This window comes from Coenobita brevimanus, chromosome 117 (assembly GCF_032717465.1).
Source record: "Coenobita brevimanus isolate Jiangsu-jjx chromosome 117, ASM3271746v2, whole genome shotgun sequence".
NCBI classification, from domain to species: domain Eukaryota; kingdom Metazoa; phylum Arthropoda; class Malacostraca; order Decapoda; family Coenobitidae; genus Coenobita; species Coenobita brevimanus.
In genome coordinates this window covers 4,069,438-4,085,327 of record NC_137070.1, presented here as the reverse complement: position 1 = coordinate 4,085,327, position 15,890 = coordinate 4,069,438, and the positions used below count along the sequence as shown (strand labels likewise).

The 15,890-nt window shown below is 48.5% G+C and overlaps 1 protein-coding gene across 1 annotated transcript; it reads left to right on the top strand.

Moving 5' to 3' along the window:
* Window positions 1–7,101: 7,101 nt before the first annotated feature.
* Window positions 7,102–7,413, top strand: LOC145418924 (histone H4). The gene has a single exon (XM_080287181.1). The coding sequence runs from the start codon at window positions 7,102–7,104 to the stop codon at window positions 7,411–7,413; it is 312 nt and encodes a 103-aa protein (XP_080143307.1).
* Window positions 7,414–15,890: the final 8,477 nt, after the last annotated feature.

Sequence of the window (15,890 nt, the reverse complement as noted above, 5' to 3'; positions counted from 1 at the left end):
GTGGTGTGTGTGGTGCGCCGCGTTCGTTCGTTCGTTTAACGATTTCCCCTCCTATATAGAGGGGGCCGGGCCTTATTTTAGCCCAGTCGGTGTGCATCTGTATTTGGCTGGGTTTGAGGACATGGGGTATGGGGCAGAGACCGCTGTGCGGTCCTGTAAGGCGTTTTTTTTTTTTTTTTTTTTTTTAATTGAATATATTGTTCACTCGCGCATCCTATGTCTGCATGCAGAGATGGGGAAGCACCCCGGCATGCAGGCACAAACACACGAGTGGTTGAGAGAGTGGGAGGGTATTAACGGGATAGGTGATCAGTGACAGTTAGGTTGGCGGAGGGTGGTGGGTAACGGTACCTAACAGGATGGAGGGGGGCGTGGCGGCAATGACAGTCGTGGCCGCCTGTCTGAGGGATGTTATTAGGTGCGGTGTAATATTTCCGTGCGGAATGTCTGGGTTTGGCGGGTTGGCTGGTCTTTTTAGTTTATTGTTGGCTGGGCATTTTAGAATGTAATGGAGTAGTGGGAGGGTGGTGTCGGTGTTACATTGTTCACATGTGGAGGTTTCGACATTATTTTGGATTTGAGTTAGATTCTTATAACCTAGCCTGAGTCGTCTGAGTCTTTGGAGGGTTCTGCCGTAATGTTGGTGACGGCAGGGATGGGCTTGTATCGTGTCGCATTTGCGTACCATAATGCCGAGGGGGAGCCTTCATTGACTTGGTTCTCGTGTTCTTTCTTGTTTAATGTTGCTGCTCGCATTTTGACTGAGTTTTTAATTTGTCTGAGACTGGGAGGAATGTCTACTTGAATGTGCGGGTATTCAGTGGCTTCTTTGGCGAGTTTGTCGGCGGTTTCGTTCCCTGAGATGCCTACGTGGCTGGGTATCCAGTGTAGTGTGAGTGTTCCCCCTGCGTTTTTTATTTCATGTGCCGTGGCCAAGATGTCAGTGATGAGGCGGATGTTATCTGACGGGACTGTATTTTTGAGGGTTTGAATAGCAGTGACTGAGTCTGTGTGGATGATGATATTTGCTGTAGGGTTTATTTCGAGAGCATCGTCCATGGCAGTGAGGATGGCTACTAATTCTGTCTGCAGAGTGGAGGCTCCGTCAGACACTCGTAGCCCGTACGAGTGATCGTGGCTCGCTACTGCCGCCCCCGCTCTTCCTTCATTTACAGAGCCGTCGGTGTAGTAAGTGATGGAATTTGGGGTGGTGAGGAATTCTATCCGTCTTAGGCTTTCTTGTCGCAGTTGTTGGGTAGGCGTAGTTGCTTTAGGGGAGGATGTTGCTATGATAAGTTTGAATGGGGGGGGACTCCATGGTGGGGGAGGGTGGTACGCGTCGCTCTGTTTGTCTGGGGGGAGGTTTATGATAGGTGTTATATTAAATTCGTGAATGGCTTTGGCGACGCTATGTGACCAGCTGTTTGTTAGGATAACAGGATGTAGGTTGGTTGCCACAGTTAGTCTTGGTAGTAGGGGGAGGGTAGAGTTTTTTTCTTGCTAATTTAGCGGCTAGAATAGCGACTCTTGCCTTAATTCTTAGATTTAGGGACTCCAAATTACATTCAAGTCTGAGGTTACATAATCGGGTCCACATTGGAGAGCCCGTCATAATTCTTAGAGCTTCGTTCTGTATGACTTCCAGCTTGTTACTAAGTTTAGGGTTGATTGTAGGGAGGATTGGGGCTGAGTAATCGATAATAGACCGTATGGCTTGAACGTAAAACATTCGGAGTACTTTATAGGAGGCCCCCTCGCCTTTTTTTGACAGTGACCAGAGGGCGTTGAGACGTAGCTTGGTGGTGTCTCTGAGGTGTTGTACATGTCTGTCAAAGGAGAGATTTCTGTCAAAATGAATTCCCAGATATCTGTGTGTATTTACGTATTCTATAGGAGAGTGTCCTAGGAGAAGCTGTTTTGATGGGGTGGGGATTCTAATGGGGAGGGCTTTGGTTTTTTGGGGATTGATTTTAAGTCCTAACTCCCTGCATTTTTTGAAAAGGACATCTAGTGCTTTTTGGGCCTTCTGTGTATAATTTCCTCCGTATGTGACGAGGGTAATGTCGTCTGCACAGCAGAGAAGGCGGGTTCCTATGCCCAGGTCTAGATGAAGGAGACATTCCACTAGAGTATTAAAAAGGGTTGGGCTAATTATACTTCCTTGTGGCGTACCGTTGGTGTGTTGGAGTGCCTCAGAGAGGTGGCCTTGGAACCTAACTACTGCCTTCCGACCTGAGAAAAAGTCCTCCAGCCAGCGCAGGAGACGACCTTTGACGCCCTTGCTAGCAAGGGTGGCAAGGATGGCCTCAGGGCATGCCAGCTCGAAGGCTTTTTCCAGGTCTATGAATATTGCTAGTCCCCTACCTCCGCGGAGCTCTGATATGAATGAGGAGAGGCATTCTGCTGTGCCTTGGCCTTTTGTAAAAGCAAAAAGGTGTCTGTGGGGGGGAGGGGTGGCCCAGTCGAGGCGGGATTTGGTTAATTTCTCAGCGGTTTTTCCTATGCAGTTAAGCAGGGAGATAGGTCTATAAGTTCCTGGGTCTAGGGGTTTTGGGATAGGGTGGATTATGGCTGTTTTCCATAGAGATGGTAATTTTCCCAGCCGCCACGAGTGGTTGAATAGGTCTAGGAGGGCTGTTCTGGCGGTGGGTCCGGTGTGGCTTAACATAGAGTACGTTATACCATCAGGTCCAGGGGCTGTATCCGTGCTAGTTTTGAGGGAGCGGTTGAGTTCATCGAGCGTAAAATATTGATCAGAGGGGGAGGGGGAGTTTTTATTTGCTGTTATTTGTTGTGTTCTAATTGGGTGTAATTCAGTTTGTGTCTGCCTTGTTAATGTCGGGAGTTGAGTGGGGGACGTTCTGTCGGCGAAATTTGCAGCTAGTCTATCTGCTTCGCCCTGAGGATCGGGATGGGTTGGAGGGAGGGGAGGACGGGGGTTGGATACGGACTTGAGTTTTTTCCAGATATTACTCATATTGGATTTGGCTTCTAGTTTTCGGCACCACTCTAGCCAGCTTTGTTCCTTGAGGGAGTTCTTTTCTTCGATGGTGTGTCTAATGACTGATTGTAAATAACTGCGGCTTTCTGGGGTCGGGTTTGTTCCATGTATTTTTTTGGCCTTGTTTAATCTCCTGTTTAATTCTTTAACCCTGCTACTGTAGTACCAGTGATCTTTGTGGTATCCTTTTGGGGCGGTGGTGGTTGGGATGGCCTGTGAGGCAGCTGAACGGAATGCCTCCGTGATCAGGGTAGCATGCTCCTCTAGGTTGGTGGGGGGGTTGAAGGAGCATAATTCCTCTAATGTGGAGGTGAAGTGGGGCCAATTTGCTTTTTTTGTATTCCATCTTGGGGGGGGGTCGGGGGGTTTGGGGAGTTTAGCGAGATTAATGGTGCATACAATTGCGTGGTGATCCGAGATAAGGGTGGGGTGCAGCTCCCATTTTGTGAGGTGTGTGATTATTGTATTAATAAAAGTTAGGTCAAGTCTACCTCCTCTGATATGGGTGGGAAGTTGGGGGTTGTTTAAGAGTGTTATTTCTGGTGTGTTATCGATCGTGGTTATGATATGTCGCCCCGTTGGGTTGCAGGTGTTTGACCCTAAGCGGGGGTGGTGAGCGTTCAGGTCACCACCTAATATTATATGGTCTGTTGCTGCTGTTGCAAGTATTTCGTCTAGATTAATAGGTGTATTGGGTGAGCAGTAAATGTTATAAATGCATAGTTGGGTTGTGGCAAGGGTGATGGTGCAGCCTTGAATTTCTATATTGTCTCCGCAGTCTGGCAAGGGGAGTATGGTTTTGGATGGGATATTGTCTCTAATAAGGATGGTACAGCCGCGAGGACCTCTTCGGGAGTAGGGGAGGGTGTAGGAAGTGTAGCCTCTGAGTCTAAGGGATTTATTTGCTGGAATGAGGGTCTCCTGGAGGAGGAAGACATCGATGTTGTCCTGATTGGCGGCTTCCTCTAGGAGTGATCATTTGTTGGATGCCCCTTGGATGTTTCATTGTAATATTTTAATATGTGAGGGGTTGGGTGGGGGTTGTGAGTGCGTGGGAGTGGGTGTGGTAGTGTTTATTGGTCTGTATCTGTCCATGGTTGTGCTGGTGTATCTGTGTCATATGGCGTGTGATTCGGTGAGTCGTGTCGTGTGAGTGGAGAGCGGGAGTATGATTTATGGTTTTGGTTGTTGGCCTCCGGTTGTTCTCGTACGCGTGGGCGTGATTCTCGGTTTTCTCTGGCGGGTGAATTTGCCGAGGAGGATCTGTGTGGTTTGTTGGGGTTGGTTGAACTGTTGCGTCTGTCTTTGGAGCGGCGGTGTTTGTCTGTGTGTTTGTTGTGTTGTTGTAGAGTGGCGGTTTGTGGGTGTGTAAAAGGTGTGTTGTGTGCTGTGTCTGGTTTATCGTAGTGTGTGGTGTTGGGTGCGTTTTCTTTGGTGGTGGGTGTGTGTGTGTGTGTGTGTGTGTGTGTGTGTGTAAAGGGGGACTTTAGCGTTTGTGTCGGGAGGTATGGGGTGGTTGTGGAAGGCTGCAATGGAATGTTTGCATATCTCGTCGACCTCTGTTGTTGGTACTGTCACTCCTGTGAGGTTGGTGAGGAGTGAGGCTAGTCCTTGGGCTACGGTGTTTGTGAGTTTGAGGAGGTCCTCAGCACTGAGAGTGATTGAGTGCGGTGGCTGGGTGGTGGTTGGGGGTAGGGTTTGAGTTTGGGTGGTTGTGGTGGTTTGGGTGCTTGCGTGTTTGTGTTGGGGTGGGGGGGGTTGGGGTGTGGGGTGAGTGGGTGCGGTGGGGGTATGTTGGGGGGGATCTGGGTGTAGTTGGGGGTGTTGGGGGGGTTCCTGTGTGGGGTGTGGAGTTGGGGGAAGTTATTTGTTGTAAGCAAAGGGGGGATGGTGGTTTTGTTTTGTTGTTGTTGTTGCTGCTGTCCCCATTTGAAAGTGCCGGGTGGGGCGGGGGTGAAGACAGGCTTGTTTTGTGTTTCTGTTTGGGAGTTCTGAATGCCCTTGTTGATGATTGCTTTGCGTACCGGGCATGCTTTGTTCCACATGTGGTGATTGCCGTGGCAGTTCGGGCATTTTGCGGAGACTGGTTGTTTTGCCTTAAACTTGTCAAGGCAGTTCTGGGTGGGGTGTCTACCACTGCATAGCGCGCAGGTGGGTGGTCTGTGGCACATAGACTGGTGATGTCCGTACCGCTGACACGTGAAACATCGTAACGGTTCTGGGGTGTAATGGCGGAGGTTGTAGCTGCCCCATTTATGGAGGTCAAGGGAGTCTGGGATGGGGCCTCTGAAGGTGATGAGGACCTGTCTTGTCGGCTCCCCTTTGACTTCACATCGCTGCGCTTCTTCTACTTGGTTATGATCGAGAATGGCTTGCAGTGGAAAATTAAGGGGGTAGTGTTGGACCACTACTTTCTTAGTTGACAAATTGGGGTCGAGTTTCTGGAGGAGGAGTTTCTTGCCCTCAATTTCGTCTAGGTTTTCGAGAATGTCTAAAGAATTGCTGTCTAGCGGGACGATGATGGTGTTGAGAGCCTTTGTGGCAATCATTTTGAATTTGAGGGTTGGGTGGGCATTTTCTATTGCAGAGACAACATCGTAGGTGTTTGGAAAGGAGTTTTGTTTGGGAATGAGGAATGCAGGGAGTTTGGGTGTTGAGGGGGGGGGTTTAGGGGCTGGTTGGTGGTCTGGGTGTGGCGGGGGTTGGGGGGATTTTGGTTGGTTTTTTTTTTGCTTCTTGTTTTGGACGAGGGTGAATCCATCGTCAAAATCCAGGGGGAAGGAGGAGACAGACTCGTCGTTGTGGTGGTGGTTCTGGGTGTCAGCCTGAACAGTAGCGGCTGCTTGGTCGGAGTCGTAGGTGGGTGAAGTTTCGTCTGTTTCCATGCCGTTGCAGGAGGGGTCGGATTGGTCTTGCCAGTTGTCTGGTCCATGGCGTCTCGGTTCTTTGCTAGCAGTTTTTTCGGAGGCAGTTGGGGAGTTAGTTGCTTCTAAGGCTCTCTTCTTGTTGTCAGGGGGAGTCGCGTTATTAGTGTTAAGGGCATAGATCTTGGCTGCACTCCTGGGGTCACGGGATGACAAGGTGGTAGGCGGGTTCTTGGAAGTTGCGGTGGAATTATGGCTCGCCATCTTGGCGGCCATCACACACTCTTTCACACTGCCAGTCGCTCACTCATGCACCCAGAGAAAAAGAAGAAGCCTACCTACAGTGGCGGTTTTCTGTCCCCCCGCTAGCGGAGGCCGCGACAGTCCTACCACTGCCCCTGAAGGGTCTTGCCTATCACCCTATCAAGTGTTTGGCTCACCCCAGTAAGTTCCTAAACCACCCTTACTAAAGGGCCCCCTTGTGTATCTTGCCTGTGCCAGAAAACCGCGGGGTTCGGTGTCGTACTTTTACTGGGGGACTCTAGAGCCGAAAGGAAGTAATAGTAGGAGAGGGGGCGCAACCCACGAAAGGGCGGGTGCACACAAGTGTGTGCACCCCGGTACACAATCGTGGGGCGAAAGCAGTGAACTGCAGAGGCACCGTGGGCTGCAATGTCACAGATGGCAGGCGAGAGTGCATGCAGGGGGGTCGGGTGCTGATGCGAAAAGCTCAGGATATCCAATCTCGGGTAGAAATCACCGTACAGTTGCTGCCTCGGTCCGCTTGCAAAAGCTCGATAGTGAGCGACTGAGTGAGAAGAGCAGCGAGAAAGTGGTGCCGAGTGGAAGGCTCTCAGCGAGAGAGATGGTGCGCCACGCCTGGCAGCGGCCTTTTATGTCCCCTGTCTCAGGACTGGCGGCGTGTGAGTGGTCGGGGTGTGATGTACATGGCGATGATTTACTGTTCATGCTTTTTCGATGCAATTCCTGGTTTGCTTGCAAAATTTGGCATGCCCTGTGCCGTGACCTGGCTACGACACCTCTCTAGGATTGGCCTCCTGGGAGCTGGGGTGGGGCCTCGGCCTGAAATCAAGGTTAGATGGATAAGATTCGTACTTGCACGACCGACACTGGGTTATATAAGGGTGGTTGGCGAGCGGGGTCGTCATCATTGTTGGTGCTGGGGACGGAGTGGACACTCGCTACTACTGGGTCTGAGCAGCAGCTGTAGACACTATGACTGGTCGAGGCAAAGGCGGCAAGGGTCTGGGCAAGGGAGGCGCCAGGCGACACCGCAAGGTGCTTCGTGACAACATCCAGGGCATCACCAAGCCCGCCATCCGTCGTCTGGCTCGTCGTGGCGGCGTGAAGCGTATCTCGGGCCTGATCTACGAGGAGACCCGCGGTGTTCTCAAGGTGTTCCTCGAGAACGTGATTCGCGATGCTGTCACCTACACTGAGCACGCCAAGTGCAAGACAGTGACCGCCATGGACGTGGTGTACGCCCTGAAGAGACAAGGGCGCACTCTTTACGGCTTCGGCGGTTAAGAGGGTGCGTGCATAACTGCATGGCACTATTCCACCTGGCCACGGCAAAGCACACAACAACAACAACCCCCGGACCTCTTTTAGAGGTCCACACAATTTCTGTGAAAGAGAATGAATAAAGGCATAGTAGTATAAACAAATGCAGACGTTGAGCAGGTTAGCTAGCACCAAAATTAAGTTTTTTTTTTTTATTAATGTCACGGATATGAAGGCATGTAATGCAACCCAACCAACTCTTACCACACCTAACATAACCAAACCAAACCAACCCTAACCTAACTGAACCATACCAAACCTCTCTCTCTCTCTCTCTCTCTCTCTCTCTCTCTCTCTGGCAGTTGTAAAAAAAAAAAAGAAAAGAAAAGGGGGGGGTTAGGCAACTGTCAATTTTGCTTCTACATCTTCTAATTTTAACGGACGTCTGTGCATACATATACATTATCACTTATTTTGCTGGGCCATTGCTTTCTCTGTCCCTCTGATCTAACACCCTCCTCCCCCATTTCAGGAAAGCTTTCTCCATACCTATCAGGGCAATTTCCATCCTGTTGCGAGAGCATCTCCTCTGCTGTGCTCCGGGAGTTGCCTCCATAAATCGTGAAGGCAAATCCCACTAATCCAAGGTATTTCTGCCTTCATATGCACGAGCAGCAAACTTGAAGGATGCACCTAGAGAATAGAAGACACAGTCAGTCACGTCGGTGAGGCACCACACACAGTGCATGATATGAATGCCTAAGCGTTAAACAGACAGAATGTCTGCATATGAACAAGTTATCCCTTGAATTTGTCGCTGTCACGGCCGTTTTCTCTAAGTGCCAAAACCCACCAATCACCCATCGTACAAGCATTGCATCAACCGCCATACAACCGCTGAGGCCTGAAATCAAATTTAAATGGATCCGGTTGGTACTTGCACGACCGCTAGTGCATTATATAGAAGAGGTGGTCGACAAGGTGGCTGACACTCGCCTCCCAACAGCTTCACTAAGCAGGCCTACACCGGAGCTCGCAGTTCGATGGCTGCTGCTGCTGCTGCTGCTGCTGATGATGATGATGATGATTATTATTATTATTAATCTTGATGATGATGATGATGATGATGAATGGATGGATGAATAGATAGATGGTGGTGGTGGTTTTTGATTTTGTAGGAACTAGTTGTTGCAATACTACTAATGACGAGAGAAATGAATGAATAGTATTTTCTTAATTATTCCTCTTATTTGGGGGTGTTAAACCCACCATGGTCGTCACCACACGGATAATATATATATATATTTATATATATATATATAAATATATATATTGTTACGCTGTCCGCCTGTCCGTTCCCACGGGTGCAGCCGTTACAGCTGGGCTAGGGGATTATGCAGTATCCGTGTCATTCGCGGAGTTTAAATTAGCGAGTGTTACAAGTTCTTTTGTTTCTTTCGTTCCTACCACTGTGGGCAATTTTATTTAATACCATGCTGAGAATGCATTTGATTATTTTGATTGTCTTATGTGAGCTACCAGTATATTTAATGATGTTTTGCTTGCATTAGAAGTACCAATTCATTGTAGAGAGAGAGGGGCACGAATTTAAGTTCCTTATTAATTAATCTGATTCATGCGTTCACTCTTGGCTGCACACGAGCCTAGCATTAGAGCAGTGTCTTCCCAACCAGCTTCAGCGTCGTGTGTGTGTGTGTACACTCTCTCCCCAGTCATATTTTTGTATAGAGAGAACACGTCGGTGTCTCTAAGCCGGGCTGGCGCTATCGTAACAGTGGCGACCTCGCATCAGGATATCCTAACAGTGCTTTCTTCTTGCTTGGCTATCGTTACCTTGGCGTTCTCTGTGCTTTGAGGTGAAGTTGATGAGTGTGAAGTTTCTCAGTCAGCATTAGTTATTTCATTATTCAGTACTGCCATTGAATTGTCGCCATGGAGTCACGCGTGTCTACACCAGAAGGCGTACGTGCTGAGTCACCTGTGGATAAGGAAAATATGGAACAACGAGAGGCACATAGCAAAGGTACTCCCCGTGTGAGCCCTGTATTTAACCATGGTGCTGAGCTGCCTCGTTTCGCTACCCCACTATTACCATCTATGATGCCGCCGAGCCAGTTTACAGCAGTTCCCCCAGGTATGTCTAGTGCTTTCCCTGGAGTTGTTCATTCCACTCCCATATACCCTGGAGTCTTGTCACCGGAGGCTCAGTTGGAGTTGAAAAAGATGGAGATGAAGATGCAGCGTGCCAGAGAAGAGATGGAGATGCAGCGTGCAAGAGAGAAAGAAGAGATGGAGATGCAGCTGAAGATGCAGCGTGAAAAAATGCGATTTGAGCTAGAGAAGACTCGCTTGGAGGTGACTGCTAAAAGGTCTACTTCAGATACCCATACCTCAGGCTGTGCAGAGGATAGGGAGAGTTGGCTCTCAAGGAGTCTGAAATTAGTGCCAGCATTTGATGAGTTGAAGGTGACAGAATGGTTTGTCAGGTTTGAAAAGAAGGCTAGGGAGTTTGAGTGGCCCAGGCAGCGCAGGGTGGGCTTGGTATCTAATGTGCTGAAGGGAAAAGCTTTGGAAGCGTATAATAGGATGAGCCCTGAGGATGTAGATGATTATGATGAATTTAAAGCAGCCATTCTTAAGGCATATGAACTTTGACCAGAGGCTTATCGGTTGTTGTTCCGTGGTGCTCGGAAAAGACCTGCTGACACCTATATGGCCTACGCCAGGTATCTGGAGGAGACGTTAGACGAGTGGTTGCTGAGTGAGAGCGCCACTTCGTATAGCGAGGTGCGTGAACTGCTTTTGATGGAACATTTTACCAACATGGCTGACAAAGAAACTGGTGTTAAAATTAGGGAGAAGAGATTTAAGACCTTGAAGGAAGCAGCGACGTGGGCTGATGACCGGGTGTTGGCCTTGCAGAGTATGGGGGTCAAATATGCTAATTTTCAGTATTCCAGGGAAAGGATTGTGAGTGGTCCGGCCTGGGATAAATCTCCCGTGAATCAGTCCAAGGGAAGTCCAGAGGAGAAAAGGAATTCAGGGAGAAAGAGCCCTGTATCAAGTTTGAAGCTACTTTGTTACTTTTGCAAACAGAGTGGGCACATCAAGCCTAACTGCCCTAAGTGGAAGGCCTCCCAAAATGCCAAACCAGTGGCACTAGTTGTAGGTTCGAGTCAGGTGAACGAGAGGAGTTGGGAGAGTGGTAACGGTGAGGGAGAAGTCTGTGGAAAGCTGGAGTGCAGCCGGCTGTGCTCGCTGCCAGCTCAGGCTGAAAAAGTTACCCAACATGCTACGCCACCTCCGGATGAACTGCCTCAGAAATCGTCCCTAGACTGGTGTAAACCTTTTATGTGTCACGGCACAGTGAAAATTCATGGGATCAATTATCCAGTTACTGTGGTTCGTGATACTGGTGCACAACAGTCTGTGTGCAGAAACGTGACTGGAGGGCCTGTAAACTCAGGGAAGTATGTGCTGTGTAGAGGCATGAATTCAGATGAATACTATGATTATGTTCATGTGGAACTCGATTGCCCCATTGTTCAGGCTGCAGCTCAAGTCGCTGTTGCTGATGTAATGCCAGTAGAGGGGGTTGATTTTCTGCTGGGGAACGACCTGGCTGGGGAGAAAGTATTTCCATCTCTTCCCCCACCAATTGTGGCAGAGAAGTGTTTTGACGCCCCAGAAATTGGTATTGAAGTTGATGCAGAAGTGGAAGCCATGTTCCCGGTCTGTGCAATTACAAGATCTATAGCACAGGTTGCAGCCTGGGAGGAAGAACTGGCGAAGTCACAGGTTCTTGGGATCGACTGTGATGAGGCAGGGCCACCAATGGAGGAACCTCGTGAGCAGGGTGTTGCTGTGGTGGGTGAGGAGAGTGGGAATGCGTGCATGGGCGCCGCCCAACTTCCCAATCAGGACACTAGAGGTGGTGCTGAGTGTGTCTGTGTGGAGACTGAACCCAGCCCACCGACTGAATTAGAAGAATTTCAGGACGCTGGGGTCGACTGTGGGGATGCAGGACCACCGTCAAACGCGCCTGAGGAACTGAGTGTCACTGTTGAGGGTAGAGGTGATGATGATGTCAGTGTGGAGTCTGACATTCCTCCCCCTGTTGAGTGTACTAGAGGTGGCGCTGAGATTGATCGCCCTTCGCAATCCAGTGTCCCGGCCAGTCCCTTATCTCAGTCCTCAGTAGAGCTGATGGGTGTTGGGCCAGCAGAATTGAGGGTGAAGCAACAGGAGGATGTAACATTAAAGCCCTTGTTTGCTCGAGTAGGGGAAGAAAGAAGTATGGAGTGTGGTAAGGAGTTCCTGATTAAAGACAATGTTTTACATCGCCGATGGACGCCCACTGGCACCACGGTGGATGGAGGAGTGGGTGAGTTAGTGCAGGTGGTGGTGCCTGTGCAGTATAGGGTGCCGTTAATACAGTTAGCACATGAGGGACCTTTAGCAGGTCACCTGGGAAATAGAAAGACAGTGCAGCTTTTAAGATACAACTTTTGGTGGCCAAGTATGCCGGGACAAGTTGCTGCGTACATCAAGAGCTGTCACACGTGTCAGATAGTGGGCAAGCCTAATCAAGTTCTTCCTGTGGCCCCTTTGACTCCCATTCCTGCAGCTGAACCTCCGTTTACCTGGGTAATCATTGATATCGTGGGCCCTTTACCTCCTACTTCTGCTGGAAACAAGTATTTGTTAACCATAATGGATGTTACAACGCGATACCCAGAGGTTGTACCAATCAGAAGCATGCAGGCGAAGTCAGTAGTCAAGCAACTTATCCTGTTCTTTACTCATTTTGGCCTGCCCAAGGAGTTGCAGTCAGACCGTGGAGTAAATTTTACATCTAATTTGCTTAAGCAGACAATGACAGAGTTGGGCATCAAGCACATTTTGTCCAGTGCCTACCATCCGCAGTCACAAGGTGCCCTGGAAAGGCATCATCAGACCTTAAGACAATGCTGCGCACCTTCTCCTATGATAGTGAAAAGGATTGGGACCTAGCGGTACCCTTTGTTATGTTTGCAGTGAGAGAGGTACCAACTGAGTCATTGGGGTTTTCACCCAATGAGTTAGTGTTTGGGCACAGAGTTCGTGGTCCCTTGGATGTGGTGCGAGAGGCCTGGAGTAACAACAAATCTGGCAGCCAGGAATCCATGCTTGACTATGTCTGCCGCACTCGGGAGAGACTGCATTGCGCTTTAGAGCTTGCCCGTGACCATCTAATCGGGGCTCAAGCGAAAATGAAGGCTCATTACGATAAGGTCAGAAGTCGTGAGTTTAAGCAAGGAGATGAAGTTTTGGCACTGCTGCCCATGCAAGGAAAACCTCTGGCGGCTAGATTCAGTGGTCCTTATATTGTGAAGAGAGCTGGGGAACTTGACTATCTAATTGTTACCCCAGATAGGCGGAAGAGTACTCAGTTGTGCCACATTAATATGTTGAAGCCATACTACCGCCCAGTTGATTCTTATTGTGGGATGACTGCTGATGTCTCTCACCTGGGATGTGAAGGCCGGGGAAGGGAGGACGTGGCATCAAAGGAACGTGCTGTGGAGGGAGCTGTTGGTGCCGGTGATGTGAGTAGTGGACCAGGGTTACTGCCACAGTCCCTAGAAGGTGACTTTGGAGTGGACATTGAGGGAACCAGGGATAAGAGCGCTCCTGTAGTTTTGGTGGTTGGTAGTGAGTTGGAGGAGCATGAGGAAGTGCTTAGTCGTGGTGAGATGTTACCAGCTGACCTATGGGAGGGCAATGGTTATGCAGCTCTAGTGGAGAAATTGCGACACCTTGATCCAGTAAAGCGAGAAGAGCTGTGCAACAGAATTATGGAAACATCCGAAAGTTTTTGGAGATTCACCGGGATTGACAACTTGGGCTACTCATGACATTGACGCTGGGGATAGTAATCCTGTAAAATTAGCTCCCTACCGCATCAACCCTGTCAGACAGAAAGCTCTCGATAATGAGATCAAGTATATGTTGGACCATGGATTGATCAAGAGGAGTTTCAGTGAATGGAGTTCACCAGTTACCTTGCAGCCGAAGCCAGATGGGAAGGTTAGGTTGTGTGTGGACTTCCGGAAGGTTAACTCACTCTCTAAGACCGAACATCCCTTGCCTCGGGTCGATGACTCCGTGGACAAGGTGGGAAATGCCACTTATATCACCAAACTTGACTTAGTAAAAGGATACTGACAGGTCCCGCTGACGGAACGGGCTAAACAAGTAGCTAGCTTTGTTGTCAGTGGTGCAGTATATCAGTGTCAGGTGATGCCTTACGGACTGAAGAAAGCTCCAGCCACTTTCCAGAGGCTTATGGATAAAGTGGTGGATGGTATACCTAATTGTGTCGTTTACATCGATGATGTCATTGTGTATGACACCAAGTGGGAGGAGCACCTTGATCATGTGGAAATGCTCATTAAGCGGTTGGAGGAAGCTGGCTTAGTAGTCAACTTGGACAAGTGCGAGTTCGTACGTGCTAAGGTCCAGTACCTTGGATTTGTTGTAGGTCATGGGCAAGTGGCTCCACCTCGGGCTAAGGTGGATGCCATTTCCAACTTTGCAGCACCCCAGTGTCGCCGTGCCCTCCAGCGATTTTTGGGCATGATCGGCTATTACAGAAGATTGGAAATTACTCCACAGTGCTTGCCTCTCTTACTGACTTATTGCGCAAGGATAAGTGGCAGTGGACAGCCGAGTGTGAGCAAGCTTTTACTACTGTTAAGTCTCTGCTGTGCCACCACCCTATATTGCGTGCACCAGATTTTGACAAATCTTTTGTGCTGGCAGTTGATGCTAGCCGAGTAGGGGTAGGAGCAGTGTTGATGCAGCCGGATGAGGGCCAGGTTGAACATCCCATATCATACTTCTCAAAGAAGTTTAATAGAGCTCAGAAGAACTATTCCGTCATAGAGCAGGAGTTATTAGCGATTATCCTGGCCCTGCAACACTTTGCTGTCTACCTGCCCCCTTTTGGCCCTGTGATCAAGATTTATTCAGACCATCATCCCCTGCAGTTTTTGAACAAGTTTAAATTTAAGAACCAGCGTTTGACCCGCTGGAGTTTGCTTTTGCAAGAGTACAATTTAGAAGTTAGGCATATTAAAGGGATTGATAACGTAATTGCTGATTGTTTATCCAGGAAGGGGTCAGGGTCTTTATTCGAAAATTTTGATCCAGGGCTCAAAATTTTCCCTTGGGGAAGGGCGTGTTACGCTGTCCGCCTGTCCGTTCCCACGGGTGCAGCTGTTACAGCTGGGCTAGGGGATTATGCAGTATCCGTGTCATTCGCGGAGTTTAAATTAGCGAGTGTTACAAGTTCTTTTGTTTCTTTCGTTCCTACCACTGAGGGCCATTTTATTTAATACCATGCTGAGAATGCATTTGAGTATTTTGATTGTCTTATGTGAGCTACCAGTATATTTAATGATGTTTTGCTTGCATTAGAAGTATTCAATTCATTGTAGAGAGAGAGGGGCACGAATTTAAGTTCCTTATTAATTAATCTGATTCATGCGTTCACGCTTGGCTGCACACGAGCCTAGCATTAGTCCAGTGTCTTCCCAACCAGCTTCAGTATCGTGTGTGTGTGTACACTCTCTCTCTCCCCAGTCATATTTTTGTATAGAGAGAACACGTCGGTGTCTCTAAGCCGAGCTGGCGTTTTCATTTAAGTTCATTTTATTCTTTTGTTTGCTGACTGAGGGAAGTAGCTATTTTATTTGATTTTTGTGACCGTGTTGTTTTTGGAGGGCCAGGCTGGCTCACCGTGGTCCTCTCGCTGCCTTTATTAATGTTCCCCAACACACGTACATGCACACACACCCCTAACCCCTACACAGATCAATCCCATCTCCTTGCACAAGGCTAGTGAGAACTATTGTGAGCTATCAACTGCGTTCCCCCTTGGACACGGGTTAAGTAGAAATTCGTCACCACCGGAAATAAGTGGGAGGTGTTCCTGGAGACTGTCTCGGGCGGTATTAATTCCGGTAGTGACGATAGTAGGCTAGATCCATAGGTAGGCTGTTCCGTTTGTTACTATCAAAGTACAGTGTTGCGTACTTAAGTGATAATTCTTCCGTTGCACAGTTTTTCTCTAGTTTACGGAGTGTGAGTGCCGGGGTCTGCGTTATTTTCTCAACGCAGTGGAGGCCGATCATCTAAAACTACCTTGTTGTCTTTTTGTAATAGCCCCGGTCTGGCGCTACCGTAACAATATATATATATATATAATATATATATATATATATATATATATATATATATATATATATATATTGTTACGATAGCGCCAGCATATATATATATATATATATATATATATATATATATATATATATATATATATATACTGTTGAATACATCACCATATCCTCTGTCACTGAACGACTTCGATGGTGGGAGAATAGACATCATCATCATCTATGTTTTCATTCATCCACCCGGCCAGGCAGTTTGTTATT

Excerpts from the sequence above, each read along its gene's own strand:
- LOC145418924 (XM_080287181.1), top strand. The coding sequence starts at position 7,102 with ATGACTGGTCGAGGCAAAGGCGGCAAGGGTCTGGGCAAGGGAGGCGCC.